The sequence below is a fragment of the Sycon ciliatum genome, chromosome 13 (genome assembly GCF_964019385.1).
Source record: "Sycon ciliatum chromosome 13, ocSycCili1.1, whole genome shotgun sequence".
Classification (NCBI taxonomy): Eukaryota; Metazoa; Porifera; class Calcarea; order Leucosolenida; family Sycettidae; genus Sycon; species Sycon ciliatum.
In genome coordinates this window covers 24,177,759-24,193,541 of record NC_088655.1, presented here as the reverse complement: position 1 = coordinate 24,193,541, position 15,783 = coordinate 24,177,759, and the positions used below count along the sequence as shown (strand labels likewise).

Sequence of the window (15,783 nt, the reverse complement as noted above, 5' to 3'; positions counted from 1 at the left end):
TGATTCTGCCTGCAGTTTCCGTCGCTATAGTTGACGGCGGCCGGACCGTCGTCAACAGCGGCATGAGTCCCAGAGGATAGGTAGAAACTCTTAGTCCAGGAGGCGTCACTCGCTTCAAAGCAGTGTTTGCTTCCTCCGCCGAAACCGGGTCAAGCCGCAACGGTGCCGACAAGAGTGACAATGTTGACAAGAGTGACAACGTTGACAAGAGTGACAATGTTGACAAGAGTGACAATGTTGACAAGAGTGACAATGTTGACAAGAGTGACAATGTTCCACTTCGGACCCGGGCCATTGTTTTCCTTTACGTTGGAGCAACAGGAAGTTGTAGTTCCTGGCCCGCGACGTCCGCTGAGCGATGCGTTGATGCGCAACGTCTCGGAGCTTTGCTCTGCTCGGTGTCTGAGTATGACCAGTTTGGCTGTTCCTGGCGGTCTGATCGAGCTGTTAAAAAACAATCGAGCTGTTGTCTTTTTGATTAAGAATGCTATGTTCATGACATGTACATAGCAGTGTGTGCCTGCTTTTACCGTATTTCCGCTCATATAAAGCCATGGCGTTATATCCAAATATAAGGCCAACCTCACTTATAAAGCCATGGCGTTATAAGTGAACAAAATTCAATGTGGAGGAAGTTGCATCTGGCGTTAAAGGTGAGTTCAATTCTTTCAGTGAACCTACAGTAGCGGTGATTCTCTCTGCATGTACCCATCCCGACTGTCACATGCCATACCGCCATCGCACCCTCACACAAGTTTGTATGCCACCCTGTACACAATAGGTTCACAATTTGAAATTTTCAGGGAAATTGAAAGTACATGGATGCTCGACGTAAATGTCCAACTGCACCGTACGAGTACTCGAAGTTCATACTCTGCTGATTTTGTTGCATGTACGCGTCTCTCACTTTGAGCGCCATGGCGTTAAAACCGGGGCTATTTTCTCCAAAGATTTGATCCAAAACAGCGATGTTTCACCTATAACACCATGGCTCTATATGCGCGGAAATACGGTATACCGACCACACTTTTTGCACCTCGGCTAGCTGTGTGCTGTACACATGTGCATACCAGATCTGGTATGCATCAAATTATAAAAATTAATACTTTCAGCAAAAACAATGCGGCCGACCGACCGGTATTTTTCTGGCCATGTTACCCGAAACAGGAGACTTTTTCGGTGCGGCCTAATGAATAAGATGTTGAGCAAGAATCCGAAAACAGCTCTCGATTGGATCACGTCGGAGCTTGCGCCTTCTGCCGACTGACTTGACAAATGCATGACTCACGACTGCGTCTGGAGCACACAAGAAACCTGTAATAGGTGAAAACATGGGCTGCTCCAAACGCGAGAGCTCGACCTTCTTGCCGACTGGAGTGAATTCCCCGAATCACTGCTTATCAAGGAGAGGGTGGTGCTTTCGTGCAGGTTTGCCGAGTCGAAGGTTCCACAGGCATTTCGTTCACCAGAAACAGTCGTTGCTATCAAAGTGTCTAGTCGGTCAGCAGGAAGCGCGAGCTTCGACGTTCGGACCAGCTACTTTCTTCACCCAATACGGCCGATGCCAGAACATCTCAGTTCGATTACTTCTTCCTGACCTTCGGTTTTATATAATAACATTCCCGAAAGTTCGACTGCTCCGCCGACCCTCGAGCCCAGCACATGTAGCACAAATCGATGGCTCTTGGAATAAGAAGACAGCATCGTACAGCCTCCAAATTTCACACACTGCGTAGTTTTTCGACGCTAAAGACGATGGAATGGTGGCCGGCGTTGCGACCGGCCCAGAACAGGCCGGAATCGATACCCTGATATTACGCAGGGCGTAACATTGCCAAAATTCGCCGTGTGGAAACGGGACTTACGGTCTCAACAGCAGACACATCTCCTCTCTCGAACAAAGAAACCAACTCGTCCTGAGTTGCTAAATTTTTTACCTTGCCAAGGCAAGAAGCACAGTGATGTACGATTGTACCATGGACCCCTGTTTCCACTCAAAGGCGGTCTGGGTTCGAGGCACCGAACACCCTACCCCCATACAAGTGCATGTCCTTACATGTATATGCGAAAAATGGGTTTTTCTATTTCGCGAGGAAACAAATGTTCCGGAGACAAGGGCATGGCTCTTTCAATACATTTATTTAGGGGGCGTTCGAATTGTCTTCATCAACTGTTCGAATAAGTTTTTAAAAGAGATTAGTTGAAGTGTCCCATTAGAACGGTTTCTATCATTCTAGAGTTTTCAGTGGAATTGTCATGGCGATGATGACGTCCGATCAGATCGACCATCTCCACGTACTACGTGACGTAGCTATTCCAAACTCTTCGAAACTAATCCACCTCTCCCATCGGATGAGGTTGTGGAGTTTCGAGGAGCTTCGTTTTTCTGAAGAGGCCAATGAGGCCACCTGTAACAGTTCCCTGTTAGCGCTAACCTTATCTGCCCTCTAGCCCTCTGCCCTCTAGCTCTGTATCTTGCACCTTTCCCTATCCTGTCAGCACTCCCTATCAGTTGTGTTGCCTTGAGCAAGCATTGTCTTTTCCAAGAATACCTTCAAACGGTTACACTGGTAGCAAAGGATGGTTGACATGGTGTTCTTGGAGCTCGCCAGTGTCGTGGCGATCCTTGTTCTTTCTGTGTTGCTATTCAGGTTGGCCAGCGAGGTCCGTGAAGCCAGTTGCCAAGTCAGCGCCCGTCTGAGCAACCGACAACAACCGCTCCCTGTGCCGCCCGCTCATTCGTCCGGGAAGCCTCGGCACACTAAGGAGCCGCCGATCTTCGATGGCAAGCCCTCGCAGTTCAAGGAGTGGGCTTTCTCCATTGAGCTGGCGATTCGGTCACTGGGAATCACCGACTCATCCGTGATGGTGGATTACGCAGCGGGCTTCCTGAGCGGCAACGCCAAGCTATGGCTCATCGCATCGTTGGATACGGGTGTGGAGTTCTCGACGTGGCCAGCGCTGCGTGAAGCCCTCGCCAAGGTGTACGGTCCGTTGCATCATCAAGAGCGGGTGCGACTGGATCTCTTCGCTGTCAGGCAGCACTCAAGCTTGGAGAGCTATGTCACCGAGTTCTCACGCCTAAGCCTACAAGTGCCTGAGATCGACGAGCTGACCCGAGGACTGCTGTTCGTAAATGGACTGCACCCATCTGTCAAGACCCGGGTGCTGCGAGAGCACGCCACTGATCTGAGCCAAGCGATCAGGTCAGCGCAAACGGCGGACCAACAGCCGAACCCGATTCAGCACCGAAGTCAGCCCGTACGACCCCAAAGGCTAACACCGGAGGAGAGGCGTCAACTGAGTCGGCAGGGTGGATGCTTTGCTTGTCGGAAGCCAGGTCACCTAGCTCGGGATTGTCCCAGCAATCAACACCCAAATGCTGGTCGCCATCGAAGAATGGCGTGCGCTCGCTGGCGACCAAGCGGAAAGCACCCAACGATTACCCGGTTGACATACGCAACCGTTACAGCGTACTAGAGCTGGATGAACCGACGCTGCAAGCTGATTCGGAAGATGTTGCCGAACAGGAATCCCATGTCAGCAACGTTGATATCGCAGTACAGGACACGGAGCTTCCTTTGGAGCATGACCTTCTCCGTGTTGAGGGCAGGATCAACGGCCGCCGGGCAATTATGCTTATTGACTCGGGATCGACGCACGACTTCATATCGGAAGCTTTCGTGCAAAGAAACGGACTTGTTACGGAGAGCAAGGACGAAACACTGAAGGTAACCCTGGCTGATGGCTCATCGACATCATCAGGACTGCAGAGGACCGGTCCGGTAAAGGTTATCGTGAAAGACTTCAGCGACACCCAATCTTTCACAGTTTTTCCGTTGAGCCGCTATGATGCTATCCTGGGCAAGCCATGGCTGACCAGACACAATCCGGATATCAACTTTCAGACCAACGAAGTCAAACTGAACGGAGAGCCGCTCGTTGCTAAACCCCCTTCCGGCCAAAATAGTGATACGGAGCATCAGGAGTCGCCGCCAATTGAGAGCATGCTCATATCTGGTTCCCAGGCTCGCCGCAAGTTGAGGAAAGGCGCGCAGGGAATCCTGGCGTGGGTCAACGCTACTGACGACGAGGAGGAGGACAGCAAGCCATCAGCCGCCAGACAACACCCAGATCATCAAGAGCAGCTGGCTAACCTTCTGCGGCGGTACTCGGACATCTTTCCAGACGACCTGCCGACCGAGCTTCCGCCAGAGAGGGATGTCGACCATGAGATTGTGACTGAGGAGGGTGCCGTTCCTCCATCACGGGCTGCCTACCGTCTCCCCAAACCCGAGATGGATGAATTGCAAGCCCAGCTCACGGAACTCCTCCGCAAGGGCTTCATCGAACCCAGCAAGTCACCATACGGTGCCCCAGTCTTTTTCGTTAAAAAGTCTGATGGCTCATTGCGCATGGTTTGTGATTGGCGGAATTTGAACAGGATCACCATCAAAAACAAAGCTTGCCTCCCAAACATTGATGACCTGTTTGATACCATTCAAGGTAGCTCATACTTCAGTAAGCTGGATTTACGCTCGGGATACAATCAGCTTAGGATCCGTCAGGAAGATGTACCTAAGACGGCTATCAATACTCCCTTCGGTCATTTCCAGTTCCGGGTCATGGGCTTTGGATTAACTAACGCCCCTGCCACGTTTCAGTCACTGATGAACAGTATTCTCCAACCGTACTTACGGCGGTTTGTGGTAGTGTTTCTGGATGATATTCTTATCTTCAGCAAATCCTGGCAAGATCATCTTGAACATATCCAGACAGTTCTTGAGACGCTCCGGAAAAATAGGCTATTCTGTAAGCAGTCGAAATGTGAGTTTGGTGTCAAGGATGTTCTGTTTCTAGGGCATCGCATCGACGGTGAATGTATCGCTCCAGATCCAAAGAAGCTTAAAGCAGTGAGGAAATGGCAGCCACCGACGACAGTTACGGAGGTGAGACAGTTCCTTGGTTTCGCGAACTACTTTAGAAGATTTATTGAGCACTACTCTACTATATCGCGGCCATTAGAGGAGATCACTGGCAAACATGCCAGGTTCGAATGGAGTGGCCCCGGTCAGCATGCATTCGAATCCCTGAGACAGGCCTTGTTGAGTGCACCGCTGTTGAAACTAGCAAGCGTGCAGAAGCCTTTCAGAGTTGCAACAGACGCAAGTGATTTTGCAATAGCAGGCGTCCTTCTCCAACAGGGGGAAAGCGATAGTGCTTGGCATCCTGTGGCATATGCCAGTCGTAAGCTGTCACAAGCGGAGCGAAATTACACTGCTGCAGAACGCGAAACCCTGGCGGTGGTGTTTGCACTGCGATCCTGGAGAATTTATCTATTCCAGCATTTTGAAGTGTTCAGTGACAGCATGGCCGTAGTCTACTTGAGCACAAAAGCCAATCTCACTAAGCGCGAAGCTAGATAGGTTGAATTTCTTGCAGACTATGACTTCACAGTTAATCACAAACCCGGCAAGGAAAATATCGCTGATGCCTTATCCCGCCGCCCTGATCTGCGCGGGTCAGCAATTGGCAATGTAGTTGAGGAAAAGGATTGCCCACCCATCCTACCAGCACCCCATTTGAATACAATTGAGTTTGCTTTGGAACTGAGTGATAGTGTTGCTGAGATGATTTCGGAAGCATATCAGAATGACGAGCAGCTTTCCCCAATAATTCAGCGGCTGCGCGGCGATTCCTCTGATAATCTACACGAGCGGTACTATTGGGATGAAGAGTCCAGGTACCTATACCTGAGTGCAGCTCCAAACAATTGCTTGTGTGTACCCAAGTGTGCAGTAAGGCTTCAGCTCCTGCAGGAGTACCACGACTGTGTTACGGCAGGCCATCAGGGACGGGATCGTACATATTTCCGGCTTCGTCAACAGGGAATTTTCTAGAACCGCCCCAACCGGTTTTCGACCGGTTGAAATTGTTGGCGACCGGTTGAAAAGTTACAAATCAGTTCCAACCGCCCGTACTTTTCTGTGGGTGAATGGAGCTGTGAATGGTCAAACGCTTTTTTTCTGGACGGATACTTCCAGCGAAGCCGCGTGGGCTGGTACTAGGGTCACGAGTTTCCTCTGCTTATATCTTTGCGACACTCTAGCACCAAAAAATCTGTTAAATTGCTGTCGAGTGCCATATTTGGGTTGTATTTTGAAAAAATATTCCGGGACTCTTCATTCGACCGTAACCGGTTGGAAATTCGTCCTAGAATATACCCTGGACTCAATTCTTCTATTGGCCCAAGATGGGCCTTGACGTGAAGAAATTTGTTAAATCTTGCGGCATATGTCAGCGCACTAAGGGTGGGTTGCTTAGATCCGGTTTGCTGCAATCGCTCCCAGTACCAGACACCCCCTGGAAAGATATTTCCATGGACTTTATCGTTGGCTTACCCCAGACCCCTCAGGGCTTTGATGCAATTTATACATTTGTTGACCGGCTTACAAAATGTGTCCATTTACAGGCCCGTAGCAGCCCCATTTTGGTTGGTCCGGCAAGATCCGACTTGATGCTCCCCCCCCCCCCCCCCCCACACACACACATACTCATACATATGCCGGTACATGTACATGACATACATTGTACATGTACATGCATGTAATCGTGACCATGTAGAGTGACATAGGGCTAGAAAAGGAAGAAGGACGTTCTGCATGAGTCAGGAAAAAGGGCATCAGCATGTTGTGTCCGTCCAAACAGAACATGTTGAAGCCTGTGAAGGTATAGCAACAGTATCTAAATGCATGTGGTAAAAGAACCAAAATGTACCTTTGGAGGAGGAAAAAGGGTATTGCAATGGAATATCTTTGGTACAAATCCTATCTAGAAAGAATTGGAGGAAGAAAAGAATCCGAACACGTTTCAGGAAGTACAGTGTAGGAACATTCACAGGCATGACTGTCCTCATGACCTTCAGCAGGGTCATACTCCTGATGACATGTACTTGTAGGTCTACTACTGGCACTACTATGTAATACCTCTATACTACTTATTGCACACACCATCCTCATGGGTGGACATCCTGAGCTGCTCACATGGGTGAGCCCCCCCTTTTTTTTTTTCTTTTTTTTTTGGCCGAATATTGGTCCGGCAGCTGCCGGACCTGCCGGACCGCCTGCTACGGCCCTGATTTAGTCCCCACGACTTCCAAAATTGACGCTAAGGGTTCTGCTGATTTGTATCTCCAGAATGTGTTTAGATTACACGGTTTGAGTTCCACTATTGTTTGTGATCGGGACCCAAGATTTACTTCTGAATTTTTCCGGGAATTGTTTCATCAATTAGGTACCACCTTGTCGTTTAGTACTGCCAATCACCCACAGACCGATGGGCAGACTGAGAGAATGAATAGAGTAATTGAGGATGTGCTTAGAGCGTTTGTTAACCACAAACAAGATAATTGGGACAAGCTTCTGCCTCTTTGCGAATTTGCAATTAATAGTTCATATCAGTCTTCCACTTCTAGCACGCCGTTTTATCTAAATTATGGACTTAATCACCCACCAGATTTCCTGGCACGGAGGGGAGGAGGGAGTGCCCCAGACTGGATCCAGGATCGGGCGGATGCCGTCAAGTTGGCAAAGGACGCCATGATTGCCGCTCAGGCTAGACAAGCTCAGTATGCAGACAGGGGAAGGGTGCCCAGCAACCTGAAGGTTGGCGACATGGTGGTGGTGTACAAGGATTTCCTAACAACCGCAGAAGCCCGGGATCAGCCTTCACAGAAGCTACGCCCTAAGTCGTTCGGGCCCTACCCAATCATCAAGAAGATCGGACCCAACGCCTATCAGCTGGATCTACCCAGCGCTATTCTGTGCCACCCTGTCTTCAATGTCACTGCTCTGCGCCGGTATGAGCAGAATACTATTCCCGGCAGGCGGCAGCCACCCCCGCCACCGTTCACTGACTTGCACGGTCAGACCAGATACATGGTGGAGAAGATTCTTGACGATCGACAGCGAAGGCATCAGACTCAGTACCTTGTCAAGTGGCAAGGGTACCCAGACGACGAAGCCACCTGGGAGCCAGAAGGGAACTTGCTGGACGAGGCCAGTAGGCCGATAGTTGCTCTGAGGCGTTACAGGGCGTCCAGGGCATGTTAGTGACACTATGGTTACCGCGAAATGCAACTCGCTCAAATTCAATTGCACGTGTACCTTGAGAATTCCCACTTGATCCTTGTTGTGTTAAGCAATCCATTCCCCTCCTGTTTTAGATTTTCCCTATTTCCGCTATCTTCACTCGCCTGACTGTCCTTGGTTACCTTGCACAGTGCTTCAATTAGATGAGCGTTGTTGGGTTGACACGATTTCATTTGATTATTCCCTTTCCACATATTCCTCGACTCCCTGGAGGCACCTGTGCCTCGCTTAGGAGGGAGGGATGGTGTAACAGTTCCCTGTTAGCGCTAACCTTATCTGCCCTCTAGCTCTGTATCTTGCACCTTTCCCTATCCTGTCAGCACTCGCGTTATCACCTTAGGCCCTTTATCAGTTGTGTCGCCTTGAGCAAGCATTGTCTTTTCCAAGAATACCTTCAAACGGTTACACCACCTCTTCAGAAAAACGAAACTTCTCGAAAAGTCAAAGAGTGACAATTCGAACGCGCCCTTATTCATTGCTATTCAAGTCTTCAAAATACACTCTTGGGCCTTGAGTTTTTTTCATGCTGTATTATGTTGAGGTGCCCTTGCATTCGAAGTACGTGCCCGTTTATGCGCCTGAATACGGTAAAACCGGCTAGTGCTCACCTCGCATCGAGTCGGGAGGTCCTGGGGCACTTGCTAAGCTCCACAGGAAAATAGCGACTATGGCGGCAGTCCCAGCGACGCCGCTCCGCAAGACATCCATTGTTCAATCTTCTGTCGGGATAATTATTATTATTATCTTCGCTACTCTCGGAACGGTGCGAGCTGGGCGGGTAACTCCGCAGAACGTGGCGAGGCACATTCTCCTGTACCAGTGAGTATTATCCAGTCGCCAAGCACACGACTTCGTCCTGTTTCCAGCTCCAACTACTAGTAGTAGTACTGCTTGAGTTTGTAAAACAACCAGTTACCTGCATGCAGCTCGCAGTTGAGCTGTCGTGTCAGTCAGTGTTGACTTTGCGACACAAAGTTTTCATTCAATGAACCGTCATCTGGTCATACTCGTACTCGTAGTCACAGCTAGCTCTTTCTACATTGTACTACAAAAATAATAACAATGTAGTTTGAGTTTTGTAGTGGTCTCCCTGTTTACCTGTGACAGATTCACACGGATGCTGACGCGTCGACGGTGTTGCTCGGCAGCTCGAGACCTGTTTGGTGCGGACGCTACACTATAGCCTGTAGTATAGGCTACACAGAACAATGGTGTACCTGTTTATGAATATGATGATCGAAATGACTGTCAAGAATCTCTGAGTTAGTTTACCATCACAATCACATGCATGGTCTCCGTCACGGCGTGACACTCCTAGATCCTGTCCTGACACTGACAGTCTTATCCGCGTCTTCACTGCCGCTGGCCGTGTGTGGAGCATTGTGGTGTAGCCTAGGTGCATCATGGCACGTTTTCACTTTTCAGTCGTATCTCTTCGCTAGCTCTACTCAACCCTGGCCGATCGGATTCCTCCGGCCACTTTCAATGGGGTGGCCATAGAGGAAGTGGAGGAGCTGAAGGGTTAGTTTCTCTTCAATCGGAGCCTCTCCTTTCACTCCCACATTCGACAAGTTGCAGTCCGTGGTCACCAACGTCTTGGCTTCATGAGGAAGGCTCTGCCTACAAGGCCAAGCATGCCGTGTATCGCGGCTTCGTCCGCCCAGTACTTGAGTACTGCCCGCTGTCATGGTTGGGTGCGTCCCAGTCCCTGAACCAGCTGGACCAGGTACAGCACCGAGCCTTAAAGGGGCACTCCGGCTTCATTTTCGACGCCGAGTTTTCGATGCCAAGACGAAGGTAGGTGAAAGAGAAGACCCCTCGAACAAGAACGAGTCTCCAGAAGCGATCGAGTCGAGCAGGAAGACGACTTTTGAATTTCGGCCGAGCGAGCGCTGATGACGTAATGAGGGATTAGCTTGCCAGTGGAAATGCATCTGCGCACATACATTTCACACACTTTTTGGCCAATTTTCAATCGAAGAAGAGGTTGTTTGCTATGTTCTCCCAACGCCGTGAGCGATCCCGTCTTCTATACCCTTCCAGGTACCCTGAAGGTCCTCCAGAGGAGAATTTATCTCCATCAAAGCGTTGTTGATCCGCTAAATTCGTCTCGAGACATATTCACCCAGTGCAGTGCTGATAAATGTAGAATGTTGAATCTGTGATAATTGTCGACGATGGAGAGAGAGGCTGATAGCCGCTGTCGCAGGGAGAGTGAAGCTGCTGGAAGTAACAACAGGGAGCCCGTTTGTATCACCTGAACAACCAGACTTCAAAGCAGCTTGACCAAATCGGAGGGTGCCTCGTTGCTTATCGTGAATATTACACCGACATGAATTACTACAAGTATACTGGTGAGTTTTTATCTTGTTTTGTTCGTATGCTAGTACCCTGGCCTGGACGGTTCTCGTTAGCAAATTCCTATTCCCTGGCGTTTTCTAAACATTCCGTGTAGGACTGAATACGTGATCAAGTATTCCGATTTGGGTAGATGTGGAATTTGGACATGTATTTTATAAAAAAATTATTTTCCAAATAGAGCGTTTGTAGAGAAATGGTTGCCCAAATACAACAAAATTTATTCTGCAGTTCTACAACTAACTTGTACTGAAATCCAGTCGAAGTAAAAATGATTCTTCATGACAGTTGGGGTCAATGAAATCTGATCCAGGCATAACGAATGGTGACGCCTGCCACCCCGAGAACGAATGCCCATTTGGTGGGGGATACCAAAGTACTCGAAAGTAGTGCGTGTTTCAATGTGGCATGGAAGTTTTATATGATCTCTGGTCAATGCAACATACGATAGCCATCATGAATTGCAGGCCTCGAACGCAACTCCGACCCGAATTGGCAGTTCCCTAAGTTAGATGCTTTATAATTCCATGGCCCCAGCTGTAGTTATAGAGGGTTTTTTGCACATTATTCTTATAGTCGATAGGTTTATACTGATGGCCACAAACAACGGCAGTTCAAACTTCACTGATGTGTTCATGAGCTGAGAGATTTCTCTGCACTATTTCTGTTGTGCACACAGGTCTGTCCAATATGCATTGACCGTATTGGGTATGGTACCTGCTCTGAGAAGGGAATCGCTGGAGCTACAGTCCAACTATACATTCAAGAAACAGAGAGGAGCCATCTTTGCAAGCTGATACCTGATGTGTACCGACAGAATTCTCACGAGATAGCTTACAGACTACGCCTGGTGTATACTTCATAGTACTCCTTCGACTACTGTCTAGAATCAAGTCGACTGAAGCAAGTTCAAACAACTCTGGCTTCAAACGAGCCGTCGATTAGACAAACAAAACATTCTCTCATATACTAGAGCACTCTGACAACGCACGACCTATTCCTAACGATTGCCACCGCTTATAAATATGTAGAGTACTGATTGGAATGTGCTCACAATCTCAACAATCCAGTGCTATAATTATTTGAACTATGTGTTCCTTCCATAAATGTTGTATCCACATATAATCCACAGTGCTGCAAAGTTTCAGAGTTCTCAGGGTATCAAACAAAATTATTTCAAATACAGTGAAATAGTTCGTGGACATTATAGCGTAACTTGTAGTTCCCTGGTCCTTTTCTTTGCTATAAATTCATCCTTTGCTCTCTAGCCACCGGCGAGTCCAACAGTGAAATTGTTAGTTCCTATTTATGTGGGTATGTGGGGGGGGGGGGGGTGAACATATTTCTATATAAGAGACCTGCAACTGTAATACCACAGTACAGTAGATAGCAAATATGTAGAAAACAGAAATGCATGTTCCCATCATTGTACATGGACGGGCGCAGCAGGCCGAAGCTATCAGCCAGAACAGGATTTACAATCGCCTAGAGATACTTGAGCTATTCCAGTATTCTCCGTGAGCTGTCCCATTCCACAATGGTTCATGCCACCATTATTTCTGGTAGTATCCATGTGCATAATTCCAAGAACATCTCGGATTCTTCAGCAATTTGTGCCACGGCAAAAGACAACGCTTGACTCGGTCACTGGGGCTATCAAACTTCGCATCACAAATGAACTTCAATTTCTCATCTGGTTCAAGTATATGTACTGCCATGACTTGACCATGCTTCATCCACAGCTGGGCGAAGATTGTGGCGTTGAATTCCATAGCGCACCTTCTTGCTGCCATGCAGGAATATGTTGAGAGAAGTGAACATATTTTTACTAAAAAAACAACAGCCACTGAAGAGGATAGCATTAGCAATAGCCTTGGGTGAATTTCCTGCAGGTACACGTTGTTGGTAGGACAACTGGTCGGTCTCCATATCATCAAGTTCAGAAATCACCTGTACTACACATCTTGTAGAAGGGATCCTGATCGAAAAATTTTCTGATCATAAAATCCGCGATATTCATGTTAAAACAAAATGGCGTCACGATTTATTGAAAGTGGTATAGTTGGTGGTACGAGTGTTCAAAACCATTTGAACTTCATACTGTTCGTCTTCTCTTTGACATGCTCTCTTTCCATCTTCCTTAGCTTTTGTTTGTTGAGAGCTGTTTTGGCTTTCTCCTATACCTCTGGGGGATGCCAAGTGATGGTTTTGAGAGGCTGGTGATGGCTGTGAGCGAGAGTTTGCCGATCGGCGTCGTCCTCGCTATAGCGATGAAAATACTAGTTACTGCGCACCTGGCAGATATCACAACACGTCGGAGCGTCCAGGAGCAAAGGAATCTTGGGTTTTCACTGGAATCTAGTTCCTCCAGCATCGTGTAGCCCACCGTCGGTGAATGGCGGTCCAGAAAGGTCGAACCTGGTCTTCTGCAGCATCTCGCAGTCCTGCGAGGCACACTGAATACGCCTGTCATGTATTCTACAAATAAAAATCACGAAGTAGTGGACTTTACAGTGATGAGTCTATCCTGTATGCTGCAAAAGACGCAGAAATGTGACTGGTGTCTGTACACTCAGTGACTGGACGCCAACACCCCAGTCTTCTCCTGCAGGATCTGTTTGACATTGACATTATGCAGTAGGTCGGCATTGACCTGGTTTGACAGCCATCGTAATAGTATCTGCCTGGTTGGATGTAGCAGGTTGGTGTTTGCTCGTCGTCCAGTCCGGAATTTTCTTGTAACTCACGGTGGAGTACGCGCAGGGTTTGTGATCATCCCTGTTCACTTCAATATTATCAAACACAACGTTCCCTTTGTCACTCATCTTATCCTGAGTACTGAATTTGCTGACAATATTGCACCACACTTGTCACAACCTACCGCCACTGCTGGCAGTGGCGACTGGTTAGTCAATGGCGGTGACCAGGCTGACTGACTAGCTTCGAGACAGCGGCCTCGTTGTCAACCCCGCGGCAGCCTAAAGCCGGGTTGATTTTATCGATCCAGCCTCAGCGCCATGTTGACGATGCCCTAGTGACTGTGTGTCATGGATTGCCTTGCCATCAGCGGTCATTGCCGTCCACCTTGGTGCAGCCCTCAACAACTGGCTCACCCATGGGAGTCTCAAGTGGACAAAGTTGTTGCCAAAGTAGCTCAGAAAATTTGTGCATCGTGGTGTAGGTGAGCACATAACTAGGACTTCCCAGCGCCTATTTGTCCAGGCTGCGATACTATGTGACATGCTGTACTGCACATTCTTTTCAGCACTGCAAGGCCGGCAGCTGGACCGACTGCAGGGGTCGCGCACATGCAGGCCGCCTGTTGCCAGAGCAGCATTCTGGAACGTTCCTTCCTTCTGAGATCTGTGGAATAATAACTTTCTTTGCTTCAAAGCAAGTTGCTTACCTTTCTGTTGTGCTCCCAGGGTCCTTACAACAATAACCTACAGCAATGTTCTATTTTCCATTCCCCAACCAATGAATACTACGATGTTGATTATATTTCTGAATACTTTAGTGTGTGCTCGCGCACGCACGTGTGTGTGTGTGTGTGTGTGTATACCTCACTCGCCACTCGAAGTTCTGTTCCCCATCACTGGAACACTGCCTGTTCGTTCAGGACCTGCCATCATCTCCGGATGGGCATTCAATGATTGTATTGTGTGTGTGTTTCATTCAGAATCAGATCCGCTATCGTTGCTATAAGAGAAAATCTGTGGGTTCACATCCAGTGCATTTGTAGATTTGCGTGATTTTCTCGCCACGGCCGCATACATGGGACATTGTGTGTGTGTGTGTGTGTGCGTCTGTGTGTATGGGGATATTGTCTGTATCGGCTTTTGGTACTAATGTTCAGGTCTGTGCTTGCATGTGTGAACATGAAATTGTTCGGTTCTGTGCATGCTATTGCTATGTTGTATATTATTGTATGTATGTGTGCATTTCCACGAACAGTGTAGATGAGCGTGGAGAGTGCATTCATCCCTCATCAACCACTTCCCCTTGGGCTTACGAGAGTTTTTTCTGCGTACCTCTCATTTTTGTTTGTTTATCTCTGATACTGTATTGATGCCGGTACCTGTAACTCGATGTGTTCCTCTATCTGCAGTCGCCTTTAACCTTCGGTCAAGTTAACGTTTATTGTGCTCTATTTATCGTGTGAATCAAAATAAACAATAATAACACAAGTCGTGCTAGAGTGACGACATGTGCGTGTAGTAGGGTTGATGCGATGGGACGTTATAATTATGTGGAACAAAACACACATTGGGAAGATTGATTGGGCATCATTGATTGTGCTCAGTCTAAACAGTGAACATAATAATTATCTCCAGTGACAGACTGTAGCGGCTAGCCTCCAATAGGTAGCTGGCACTAGTCGCTACTGCTTGTTTGACAGGTGCCGCCAGAACCCCTGTTGTGTCATGCTATAGATGCACATGCCCTATTCTGGAGCATACTAAGGTACTTCGATTTTGTTGACTGCATGTAGACAGCATCCAATAGTAGTATTCGTAGACCTTGGCTCTTTGTAGGTCAACCACCATCGCATGGATCGATCGGTGACTATGCACTTGGACGTTGGAATAGCCCGCGCTGAACAGATCTTGCCATGGCCCAGGGAGTGAACTCGCTTACTCGACTATCCCGGTTTTAGTTAACCAGCATGAGTGGTGCAATTTGTCCATACCATGTTGCGAGCTCACAGTTGTTTGGGCAGGTTTTGAGCTGCACCACGGAACAAAGCGAAATAACGGCGTGACTGTAGAGCAAGGAAGCGGCGAGACGGCACTTCCAGGACGAGACAGGCAGTAGAGATGTGTTCACAGCACGAGCAACCTCTCAAACCCTGCCGGTACTCCACAGTAACAAGAAGAAGTCGGACTGGACGACGCGCCAATGAAAACCTGCTACATCTACCCAGGCAGATAGCTGCCCAACCAGGCCAATGTCGACCCACTGCATACTGGTATATCAATGTCAAACAGATTCTGCAGGAGAAGACTGGGATGATATTGGCGTCCAGTGTACGGACACCAGTCACATTTCCTGCGTCTTTTGCAGCATACAGGATAGACTCATCACTGTAAAGTCCACTACTTCGTGGTTTTTATTTGTAGAATACATGACAGGCGTATTCAGTGTGCCTCGCAGGACTGCGAGATGCTGCAGAAGACCAGGTTCGACCTTTCTGGACCGCCATTCACCGACGGTGGGCTACACGATGCTGGAGGAACTAGATTCCAGTGAAAACCCAAGATTCCTTTGCTCCTGG

At 48.4% G+C, this 15,783-nt stretch overlaps 1 protein-coding gene and 1 long non-coding RNA gene across 2 annotated transcripts in view; one reads left to right on the top strand and one right to left on the bottom strand.

Moving 5' to 3' along the window:
- LOC135829961 (uncharacterized) overlaps positions 1–9,096 on the bottom strand; it is a 57,147-nt gene extending 48,051 nt beyond the window's left edge. Inside the window, exon 1 of the mRNA XM_065342354.1 lies at positions 8,759–9,096. Within this exon, the coding sequence (XP_065198426.1) occupies positions 8,759–8,858 (100 nt within the window). The 5' untranslated portion in view covers positions 8,859–9,096. The remainder of the gene's footprint in view (positions 1–8,758) is intronic.
- Positions 9,097–9,928: 832 nt separating this feature from the next.
- LOC135829482 (uncharacterized) lies at positions 9,929–11,775 on the top strand. Its single transcript, XR_010555836.1, has 2 exons — positions 9,929–10,504; positions 11,188–11,775. It is a non-coding gene; the product is annotated as an uncharacterized LOC135829482 (long non-coding RNA).
- The last annotated feature ends 4,008 nt before the right edge of the window (positions 11,776–15,783 follow it).